This window comes from Microtus ochrogaster, chromosome 18, assembly GCF_000317375.1.
Source record: "Microtus ochrogaster isolate Prairie Vole_2 chromosome 18, MicOch1.0, whole genome shotgun sequence".
NCBI lineage: Eukaryota > Metazoa > Chordata > Mammalia > Rodentia > Cricetidae > Microtus > Microtus ochrogaster.
Window position 1 is genome coordinate 23,438,941 of NC_022020.1, and position 12,172 is coordinate 23,451,112.

At 44.9% G+C, this 12,172-nt stretch overlaps 1 protein-coding gene across 1 annotated transcript in view; it reads right to left on the bottom strand.

Moving 5' to 3' along the window:
- The window catches only part of Etf1 (eukaryotic translation termination factor 1), a 32,876-nt gene extending 22,730 nt beyond the window's left edge, over positions 1–10,146 (bottom strand). The window contains exons 1-2 of the mRNA XM_005355927.2: positions 10,009–10,146; positions 9,747–9,850 (exon numbers count right to left, since the gene is read on the bottom strand). Coding sequence (XP_005355984.1) covers positions 9,747–9,832 — 86 coding nt within the window. The 5' untranslated portion in view covers positions 9,833–9,850; positions 10,009–10,146. The remainder of the gene's footprint in view (positions 1–9,746; positions 9,851–10,008) is intronic.
- Between the last annotated feature and the right edge of the window lie 2,026 nt (positions 10,147–12,172).

The following is a 12,172-nucleotide window of genomic DNA, read 5'->3' on the forward strand; positions in this document are numbered from 1 at the left end:
TTCCCTCTCCCCCTCCAGTCCTAAGAGAGGGCAGGGTACCCTGCCCCGTGGGAAGTCCAAGGCCCTCCCCTGAACATACGCTATCTTAAAATAACTAATTGTCTCTCAGCTTCCACCTGACTAAAAAACATCAACCTGCCAGGTGTGGCAGATCTCTTTAAATTTGAGGCCAGCACAGTCTGTCCACACAGCAAGTTTGAAGCTGGTTTCAAACAGAGATCCACCTGTGTCTGCCTCCCAAGGGTTAGGATTAAAGGAGGACTAAGAAACCTTATCTTGAAAAACAAAAACCAGCGCTGGAGAGATGGTTAAGTGGCTGCTCTAGAGGATCCACATTCAAGTCTCAAGTCACACTATGCAACTTCAGCTCCAGGGGATCCAACACCCACATACAGGCATTCATTCAGGAAAAATACCAATTCACAAAAAATAAAATAAAAATCATTAAAAAGGCTAGGACACTATTTTACCCATAATAAATCCCACACTTTTTTTTTCATTCGATTTTGAGGATCACCTTAATGCCACTATCTATGATACAGGTCAAGGGGTGGACAGAACTTGGTTAGAACACAAAATTAGAACTAGAAAATTAGTCATCGGGCTGGGACTATAACTTAGTTGGTGGTAGCATGCAGGAGTTCCTGGGTTTGATCTCCAGCATCACATAAACAAGGTGTGGTGGCAGAAGATCAGCTGCTTAGGGCCTACTTTGAGCCCTTGTCTACAAAAAGAGAAGGGAGGGAAGATTAAAGATGGCTTGGTTAAAGTAATTTACTGTCAATCTTATGACCTGAGATCAATCCCTGGAGCTCACCTGGTGGAGGACAGAACTGACTCCCACAAGTAATCCTGACAGCAGGCATGTCACACATGCCCGCCCGCAGACACTCCCGATGCTTGCAGGTATAGAGTGATTTAATGGAGCAGCCGTTTTCCAGTAGTTTACAAGGATCACCTTAGCATTTTATCACCAAAAGCAGACCACTCTGTCCTCTAAAACAAAAACACACTTGGTAATAGCCACCCTTCCTAACAGAACATCCCAACACTACATACTGGAATATTCCACCAGGAAGCAGCAATAGTTGGAAAATTTTTCTAGTTTTGTCAAAACAATGCACTACAAAGAAACCGCAACCTCAATATCAGTGCTCTAGTTAGGAAAGTATAAAAGGGATGACGACGAGCCTTTCTTGACCAATGTGTAAGTATTTTGAAATAAAGGAAAAGCACAACTCTCAGCCAGGCGGTGATACCACTCGTCTTTAATTCCAGCACTAGGGAGGCAGAGGCAGGCAGATCTCAGTGAATTCAAAGCCAGCCTGGTCTGAGTGAGTTCCAGGACAGGCTCCAAAGCAACACAGAGAAACCCTGTCTTGAAAAGAAACAAAAACAAACAGAAAAGCACAACTCTCCCAATAACTGTCTTTTGAATACACACTTCCCTCGCCATCAATGCTCATTAAGAACAAACATGCTATCCCAGCACTCGGGAGGCAGAGGCAGGTGGATCTCTGTGAGTTTGAGACCAGCCTGGTCTACAAAGAGAGTTCCAGGACAGGCTCCAAAACCACAGAGAAACCCTGTCTCGAAAAACAACAACAAAAAAAAGAACAAACATGCTAAGGCTGGAGCAAGGAGTTCAATCCACAAACCCACATCAAGCAGCTCACAACCACCTTTAACTCCAGGGTAATCTGGCCTCTTCAGGCATCCGCGCACACACATATTCATTTATTCATCAGACTAAATTAACTCTAAACAACAACAACAACCAACAGAATTTTGGGGCCCAAGACTATGTAGCTTAGTGGAAGAACACTTGCCCAGCATTCAAGGTCATGGGTTCAATTTCCAATAACTCAAAAAGATTTTAACTGCTTCAATCCTCTGTACAATACAAGAATGACCCACAGCAGCTATGGGGTACCCTGGGAAGTAGAGACAGGAGGGCCAGTTTCAGAGATCTTATCTCAAAATAATGAAACATCCCAATTGCAACAGTTTTATTCTACCATGCCAAAGAGTCTCCAGCCACATAGTACTCACACCAATGCCCAAACCAACTTTTCTGTAGTGCCTTGTACACACTAGGCAAGCATAAAGTAATCTCTTCTTTTGAGAAAGGGCTCATTGCTCAGGTTGGCCTTGAAGTTGTGATCCTCCAGCCTTAGTTAGTCTCCCCACTATTGGGATTACAAGTGTGGGCTCGGCTACTTTATTACTTAGCATGCATGGTAACAATCCTTAAAAAAAAAAAAAAAAAAAAAAGAAAAGAAAAAAGAAAAATCCAGTTTTTAACTGCTGAACTATCTCTCCAGCCCCTCAAAGTAACTATGTCATTTAAGACTATAAATCGGGCTTGTGATTACTGCCTGAAATCACAGAACTTGGAAGGTAAAAAAAAAAGGTCCCCTCCAAAACCACACAACTTTTATTACATGTATTTACTTGTGTGTGTCTGTGTGTGTCAGTTCCAAGAACAGAATTTAGGTCCTGATATTTAGCCGCAAGCATCTTTATCCACTGAGCCAGCTCATGAGCCCCCACTTTCTCATTTTATTTTATACATTTTTCTTAAATACCTGTCTAACTCACTACAAAGGGTTTGATAAGCTTGACTGATTAATAGTAAAAAAGCATTTGTGGATTTAATTTTTGATTGTGGATAAAATCATAACTTGAAGGTCACAGACATGGTGGGATGGAGCCGTGGCAGGTCAGTGGTAGAATACTTGTGTAGGATGAGCTAAGTCCTGGAGTTGATCTCCACGCAGTACCACAAAAACAAATAAAAGACACAGCAGGGGGACTGGGGGGATGGCTCAGTGGTTAAGAGCACTGACTGCTCCTCCAGTGGACCCGGGTTCAATTCCCAGCACCCACATGGCAGCTCGCAGCTGTCTGTAGCTCCAGTTCAAGAGAATCTGACATCGTTATACCAATGCGCATGAAATAAAGTTAAATAAAGTTAAAAAAAAAAAAAAGACAGCGGGGGAAAAAGACAAAACCCCTGACAAAGGTCATTCCCCTTAAAGGAGATTTTGGAAGATCAACGTGACAACAGTAAACCACAGTCCTAGCCAGGGTCGTGTCTGCAGGCCCAGATACTCAAGAGGTTAAAGTTGACGACCGCTTAACTCACAAACTCAAAATTAGCCTGATGCTCATCCTTAATCCCCGAATGAGGCAGGTGCATCTCTGAGTTTGAGGACAGCCAGGACTACACAGAGAAACCCTGTTAGGGGTGGAGGTGGAGAGGACGGACACACAGCTAGCCTGACCTAGCCAACACAAATAAGAGGGGACCTCTTTCTCTCTATCAACCCAAGACACCAGACATAAAAGCAAAGTTAATCTAGAACTCAGGAGGCAGAGGCAAGTGGATCTCTGTGAGTTCAAGGGCCTGGTCTACAGATCGAGTTCCAGGACAGTCAGGGCTACACAGAGAAAACCCTATTTTGAAAAACAAAAACCAAACCAAACATCAAGGAAGCCTTAAAGGATCAATGTTAGATGCCTATAATCCTGCACTTGGGAGGCTGAGGCAGAGGGATTGTAAAGAGTTCAAGACTAGCCTAGTCTGGATAACAAGGCAAAACTTTGTCTCAAGACACCAAGTCTAGGCCAACGGTCCCAGGTTATCAGAATGACTACAAAGAGTTGCCAGGAACCCAAACATGCCAAGTCCTATGAACCTAGTAGGAAGGGCTGCAACAAGAATAAAGACTGTAGCTAAGCGTCCGAAGCATGTCAAATGGCAACACTAAAGCCTGCTATTAGAGGCAGTCTCATGGAGCTCTCGGTGACTGAGCGGGAGGGAAGCCATATAATTTCTAACCTCATAGAAAAGAGCTTCGAACCTTCCACTCCCCCTCCCCCACTCCCTCTTAAGATAGCAGGCTGCGAAAGAATGAAAAGACACCTACAGAATGTATCCTAGAAGAAGATTCTATTCTGAGATTCCTGGAGAATAGGCTGGACTCAGAAATCTCTGCTGGAGATGATCAACTGGACAGACAGACCTGATAATGGGCAGGCAAAAATTTTCCTTCCCACTCTTCAAGCAGACTCCAACTATTATCTTACAAGCAAGTATCTTACTAGAACTATCATGCAAGTACTCTCTCAAGCCCTAGTTCAAAGAAGAATCCTCTTGTTAAAGGGTACATCCAATTGGTCTATGTGGTGTGGCAGGAAGGATAGAAAAATACCTTACTACATGCCGCCGTAAATGCCTGCTTACTGAAGAATGTGTCTAGAGATCTCCCTTCCCTGGAAGGATTAAGTACATCTCCTACCGCAATGTATGTCAAGACTCGAAACTCAGAGTGTTTGTTCATTAGATCCACAGGACATAGGACTCTTGAACAGAATATTCAAGCTCTTAGGACTAGTTCTGAATTAAGACACTTGGAGGGTTACCTAAGGAAGACTACCACATCCTAACTGGATGCGCTCATCACTCCCCTTCCTCTGTGTGCAATTACTCTCCACCAAATTTTTTGAGACAGACTCACCCTAAACATGCTAGGCAAGTACTCTACCACTGGACTGTATCACAAGACTACTTTTTACATTTTATTTTGAATCAGAATGTCATTTAGTTATTCTGACAGACTTTGAACATGCAACTTCCTGCCTCAGCTTCCCAGGTAGCTAAAATTATTCCCGTGCCACTAGAGCTAGTTCCTGTAAGATAGTTCTAAAGATCAGTGTATATAACAGGACTAACACAACAGAGAAACCCTGTGTAACAGTCCTGGCTGTCCTAGAACTCACTTTGTAGACCAGGCTGGCCTTGAACTTACAGAAATCTGCCTGACTCTGCCTTGCAAATTCTGGTATTAAAGGCATGAGCTACCATTGCCTGGCACAATCCAAGACTTCTATGCATAGTTAAATACATATAACCTGTCATATGTCAAACAAATCTCTGCAATTGGTTTTATATTCACCTCTCCCCTGAATCATAAATATTCTGATTCTTGACTCTTCTGTTTTTCACTTTAAAATCTAAGATGGGACATGGCACACAAGACAAAGGGATGGATGAAGGCTCTTCCAGAGCCTGAATCTCTAATGGCTTAGGTAGATATATGAAAGCCTAGAAGATAGCTGCCAAGTCTGAAACAGGCCAGCAGTAAAAACTGAGTGAGATTCTTAGCCCTCAAAGACTCTGAGAGCTCAAGTCGTGGCTTAGTAACAGGGTGACTGCCAGAAATGGACAGGCCTTGCGTTCAACCACTAGCAGCAAAACCAGTATCTTTAAAAATGGCTTGGAATGTTCATTCAGTGCTTGTTTGCAACCCTAAGTTCAATCTCCAGCACTCTTCCTCCCAATATATATTTGCAAATGCACGGAGTGTGCAAAACAAGAAGGAATGGAGGAAGGGATGGAAAGAGGTATGAAATGAGGAGAAAGACTGAATGATTGTAAGCTATCACTCTGAAGACTTTCTTTTTGGAGAGAAGTGATGAAAATCATACACACTAGCTTTGTAACTGTGTCATCAAGTAGGATCTTAGCCAGTGTATCACCTGAGTCACAACCACACCTTCAAGAATATGAAAAGCTTACTTCCCTACACTCTTCTTTAAGAAGCCCTTACCACTTTCTGGGTGTGTCTTACTTTCTTCTGAGTAACACAGTCCCTTAATCTGCATGCTTAAACCTTATTAAAATATCTTTAAAATCCAAATTTAGCCACATTTAAGAAAGAATATTGAGAAATGAATAAAACCAAAAACTACTTGAAATTCACTAGTTTGAGAATGTTCTGCTGGGCAGTGGTGGCACACCTTTAATCCCAACATTGGGGAGGCAAAGGCCAAGTGGATCTTTGAGTTCAAGGCCAACCTAGGCTACACAGAGAAAACCCTGTCTCCAAAAAGAAAAGGTTTCTTTTATTAAGAGGAGAAAGATGTTTACAGAAGGGTCTCCTATAGTCAACTGACCTTGAACTCGGGGCCATTTCTTTTCCCAGCAGCTAGTTCATGCATCACTGAATGAACTGGTCGTGGTGGCTCATTCCTATAATCGCAGCATTTGGGAGATTGAGGCAGAAAGATCAAGAGTACAAGTCCAACAAGGAACACAGGAGACCTTATCTCAAAAGAGAAAAACAAAAAGGCCTAGAAACCACTTTAAGTTCCTTATTTGAAAACAGGTATGGTTCAACTTGTAGCACTTGATCCAGTTTTGGCTATGTACATGTTTTTCCTTATAAGGCAACTTTGGGGAATATGCTAAGAGTAATCATAAAGAGCTAAACTTATACAGGGTAAGTACTAAGGGAGGTTTATATAAGAAAACAACTGGCTGCTTATTCTATTAACCCACCTAAACAGGAACACTCCAACCAGCTCACATACCATGTGCTATAAAACACGGCCACCAAATTTCTCCTTCAGTAGTTGGTCTTTGTAGATGTAATTCCACAACAATATACAGCCTGCTGGATTCAGAGTAATTTTTAAGACTAGTTTTTTAGATTTTGGAATAGACAGTTTTCCAAACCAGCACACTGGTTCACAAACTAGAATGTGGATTACTATGCAGTTACACACGTGGAAACCAAGCTCAGAATCATAGGTCAAAGAGGCCGGCCTCTGCAGTTTGTTTGATGCTTAGCGTGTCTCACATTTTCACACTCTGACATTCAAGACAACAAGTTAAACTCTCAGCTGCTTTGTGTATCAACTGGTGACATTTGTTGTTGTGAACATTAAATGACAACGTATCACTCCAAAGCATCTATGACAAAGCGCTCAGTAAATCATCTTGTGGTGACTTCATCCTGTCAATGTATTTTAACTAATGAGTCCATTTTGGGGCTACTCTGCATTTGGTTATATATCAAAAGATAACCTCATATTGACTGAGTAAACTTCAAAATTACTCGGGCAAACTTTAAAAAGTAGTTTTTAGGCGGAGAATGGTGACAGCATATCCGAGTGAGACACACACATCTCTGTGAGCTAGAGGCCATCCTCGGCTACACACCAAATTCGAGGCCAGCCAGGGCAACACAGTAAGAACATAACTCAAAAAATTTGGGGCCCTGATGACTTGCACTCCAGTCTCAGAACGTGACTTAAAGTAGAAAGAGAAAACCAACTAACACCACAAAGTTGTCCTCTGACCTCTACAAATACCCATGCACACACACAAAGAAGTTAAAGGAAAGCTAATGAGGCCCACATCCTAAACCTGCCCACAAGTTCCTATTTACTTCTGAGATAATTCTACACATGTTAAACTGGGGCACCTCCAAAGACTGACACATATGAACCCATTTTGCCATTTAATTTTTCTTTAAGGTTCATCACAATCATCCTAAAAATATTTTAGTATTAGTCAGGCTCATCCTATAACCCCAGCACCTCGGGGAATAGAGGCAGATCAGAAGTCAGGCCAACTTCAGCCAGCCACATAATGAGTTGGAGGCCAGCTTGGTTTACAAAACCATTAAAATTTTTTAGGGGGGAGGGGCACTTAAAACTAATACAACTCAGCCATGAGAACGAAATTTTGCCATTTCCCAAAAGAAACTGATACGTACCAAAAAAGTTCCGAGTCACATACAACTAACTTTTGATTCCCTGACCAACACCTGAGATTTTAGCATTTCCATGGGTTCGAGGTGCAACCAGATCCTGGCTAAATTATTAAGCAAAGCAGGAAACGATTATAAATTGCATTACTTGTTCAGAGGAAGAGCCCCGAGCTAATTTAGACAGCGTAATCCTGTCTAACACGTTCTTTAGCACGCTCCAAACTTTACCGAACTTTTCTAAACTAGAAAATAAAGTTTCCAAAGACTTTTAAGAGAGCCTTAACACTTCCAAGTAGTTAGGAACTATGGCTAGGAACAAATCTAAGAATGAGATCAACTAGGAGAAAGAAAAGTAGCTTACCACGCCTTCAATGTTAACTTCACTCAAGCAATCTAGTATAAGAATTCATATTGAAACTGCTTCAGAGAATGCACTATATCCAAATTCTAATAAGAACCATAAATAAAAGCATTGAGATAACCTACAGGTTCAAGTTCAACTTGAAACAGTGTAACAGGACGAATTCATAAATGAGTACCCCACAGAAAGCTTTAAGTAACAACAAAAGGATGCCTACTGAAACAACAGTACCTGGCTAATTCTTGGCGTCCTAATGAATCATGACCTCTAGTAACATTCCTATATGATTTTCACATTTGGGCCTTTCCCCCCCCCTTGCCACATAGCACAAGTTCCTATGAGAAAGTCTTTATATTCCATTTAAAACAAAACACCCTAAGAAATAACAACAAAAGCATCTATCTACCCTCATCTCAAGATTTTACACTACATCAAAGGGATGAGAAAAGACCTTCAGGCTGATCTTTCAGGCGTCTAATCCCAAACAGAAATTAGAGCTTCTCGTTTATTAAGAATGAAACACCAAAGCAAAAGCAACTGGCTTTAAAACCATGAACTTTGGTAGAATGAAGCTGAATCCACCTAAAACGTTAATGAGTTCGGTGCCAACATCGTCATCACACCACTGTCAGATTCCCCTTCAGTGACAAACTCGGGCTGAAACTCAGAATGTCTCAGTTGTGGGCCGAAGTCAACTTCCCACATGGCAGGGAAGAAAGGCACTCTGTTATAACTATGCCATGGAGTGCAGCAATATATAACGTTCCACTTTTCGGGAGGGGGCAAGCCAGATAGTAAAAAGTTTCCATAATTGGGAAAGTAAATACAGCAATACAAGGAAGTAACACAAATACCTCTGGCAAACTCACAAAAAGCAAACATATGGCTACTTTCAACCTAGCTTATTCACCCAGGAATGAACACACTAACAAATTCGTACAAAAACTTACAGGAGCCCGGAAGCTCCCTTTAAGTTTTGAATTTCCACAGCATTATTAATCCATCAGGAAACTCGACAATGACATTCCTAAGATGTTACAAAGAAAAGCCAACAAGGACACTAATGTTATGTTTTCTATCAACCAGTCGCATTACCTGGAATTATCTTGAATGAGCACACAACAGATTTGTTAACAACAACAACAACAAAAAAAAAAAACCACCACCAGCCCATCCCGCACACGCTGGCATTTTCGGTTTATAGACGAGTCTTGGAACAGCCAAAACCAGGAAGCCCCGGAGAAATTAGAAAACTTAGGGGAAGTCGGAGAGGTCTAAGACCCAGACAAATAAAGGTGAGCCGGGAAGATCTCCCTTGGCCAACTCTCCTTTACAGCCCCCATCAAAACTTCACCCACACGGGACTTGAAAGTCCAAGTGGGGGAGGCCATTTTAATGAGGCCTGGCTGAGGAACGTGAAGCGAGAGTAAGATAGAAAATCAGGGTAGGGCGTTCGGAAAGGAGCGCCAAGTACTTTACCCCAACAGCACCCAAGTCGGGTGGCAGCACAAGGAGCCCGAAAAGTGAGGAGCTGGATTTAAGGGCTCGAGAGTGGTACAAAAGTCGCAGGGGCTTTCTCCAGAGAGGGCACCGAGTGATCTGAGCCGTGGGAGCCGGCTCCTTACCCCTAGAGGGTGAGGGCAGGACTCTTTCCCGGCCAGCAGCGCCGACCCTCGCCCTCCAGTCAGAGGCTACTACCCGGAGGTCTAAAGGCGGGAGTTGGCTAGTGCCGGGTTCTCCCCATCCGGCCATGCGGGGTGGGGGCGGCCATCCTGAGGGTCCTGGATCCAAGAGTGCAGGGGGGTGGCGGACGTGGCGCTCACCCGCGGGCCGCCTCCAAGCTCTTAATGAGCTTCTTGATCTTCCAGATCTCCACGTTCCTATCGGCAGCACTGGGGTCGTCCGCCATCTTCTCGCCTCCTCCTCCCTAGAGCGGCCCGGCGGGGCCCGGAGACACCAAGACCACAGAGTTAGCGCCGCCGCTGGGGCAGAGAGGCCCCCTTCGTCGCCACCCCCCGAGCTGCCCTCTCCTCCCGCCCCGACAACCCGCGACATCGGGCGCCGGCTTTCCTACGCCCGCTTTACCTAGGGGCCCAGTGCTGGGCGGTAGCGGCTGCTCCTCCCCGGCGGCGGCTCCGCGGCGGCGGCGGCTCTGACGTAGGACACCGGCTCCCTCTCTCCAGGCAGCTGCATGTGTTGCAATCCGCTCACATGGGGCCTCTGATCTCACTTCCTCCGCCAGGGGCGGAGTGGAAGGCGGCGGACGGAAGGGAGGGGGCCGGTGCGACGCACAGAGGCTCTGCGCGCGCCGCGACTTCCCATTGGCTCTCGCTCCTCCGCTTACAAGAGTTCTTCTGATTGGCTGCCTCTGAGGCCGCGCTGCCTTGTGAGGTGTAGGCCGGGAGCGGTAGGCACCGCCTCCGTTCCGGCCCCGCCGGCTTTGGAGGGGAAAGCGGGCGGATTCCGGTGGCCTGGCGAGCATTTTCTCGGCTTCTATGGGCTGTAATGGCGGTGGCTCTTAAAGGGCGCGAGAGAGTGGTCGTTGTCTTCCGTTTTTTGCCCCTTCACCTGAACGGACACCTGAAGCTCTGCCACATAGAATCCTGTTTCTCGGACCGACTCGTATGTACTTGCGTGTGGTCAGAGGTGCTTGGAAAGCTTGGAGGACGTCTCTCCGCCGTCAGCTTTGTCGCTGACCAAGTGCGGTGCGCCTACGTGTATCGTGGCTTCGCGAACAAAAGTTCAGAATCCTGGCCTCTAGGTCTGGATCAGGAGCTTCGCCGAGGCTGGAGCCGATCGGCTGCGCTGGAGTGAAGGAGGGTTTCCTGTCGTTTCATTGTTACTGTGGGTTCACAGTGGCTCCAGGACTTTTGGGGGTTGAAGGGTTGTCTGAGGTTGGAGACCCAAGGTATCTGAGAACATGTTAACTGTGAGCGTGGAGGTGGGGAGAACGTTGGCAACGTTAGAAGTGTCAAGAGTTAAGCTTTCCAGTTGTCTGTCTCCAACTTCACAAATTGTGTGTAATCAAAGATTTGAACTCCGAGCAAGTTGTTGAACTCTAGTTTTTCTAGAAAGAGGTGAATCGAGTAAGTAATATTAACTTTAGTGGAATCCACAGTTTAGTTGAGCTTATAACCGTTCATAACGTTTTGGTTCTCCCCCCTCAGATGGGTTTCTCCTAGACCAAGTTGGCCGTGAACTCAGAGAGCCGCTTCCCCCTACCTCTAGTACTGGGATTAAAGGCGTTCGCCACCGCTGCTTAGCAACCGTTCGTAATTTTTATAACTTCGTTTGTTGGCCTCAAAAATACGGGCAACACTCCTGCCTCAGCCTTCCGAATGATGGGGTTACAGGTGTGAACCAGTAAACCCAGCCGATCTTTATATTTTGTGTATTAAAATAATCGACGGATATGAGAGTATACGACAAGGAATCTAATTCTGAAATAAAGCGTGGAGGTTGAGTAAAGTAGTAGTCTAATATATTTGAGGAGCTATAAAACTGACAGTGTGCTGTAGCCACAGGGGGAGAGGTGATCCAGGAACTTTTTAAGCCAAACATAGCATTTGGAAAGCGGGTAGGCTCATTTGTAGTAGCAGCAAGAACAAGAAACACAAGCCCCGAGCTCAGGACCCTCCTAGACCCTCATTAGGCTGATATTCTGTATCTTTTGTACTATCCTCTGGAATGGATAAGGTGTGTCCTCGTGTTCTGTGAGCCACTCTAGCAAGTTGTCAAACCCAGCAAGAAGGTCCCATTTGTCAGGTTCAGCCTGGAACTCTTACTAGGCATCCAAAGTAGACCTACAGATGCTGAACTTGTGGGATCTAGTGCTAACTCCCGGTGGTGTCAGGACTGGACATACGGTACCCAGCATGGAAAAAAACCTCTGGCCGCCGAGGTTGAATGTTAGTAAAATGCGTGCCTATTACCCTGTCTTTGAGGATGCTGGGAAACACTCCACCACCTGCTTTATGTCCTGTATCTGCAACCCTTGCTAGGATTAAATGTTTTGGGGTCTTTATTTTTTTTTTTCCGTGCCCCAACCAGAGCCCCATAATAAATTTTGCTTGGAACTGGGATATAGCTCAGTGGAAGAATACTTGTCTAGCATGAGCAAAATTCTCAATTTGAACTGCATCACTGTTGCTGGGGAAAAAGAAAACTGGCTGAGTGGTGCACGCCTGTGCTTCTGGCTAGAGTACAGCCAGTCACAGCTGCTCTGGTACTGAGGTGGTCAGCTGAGTTG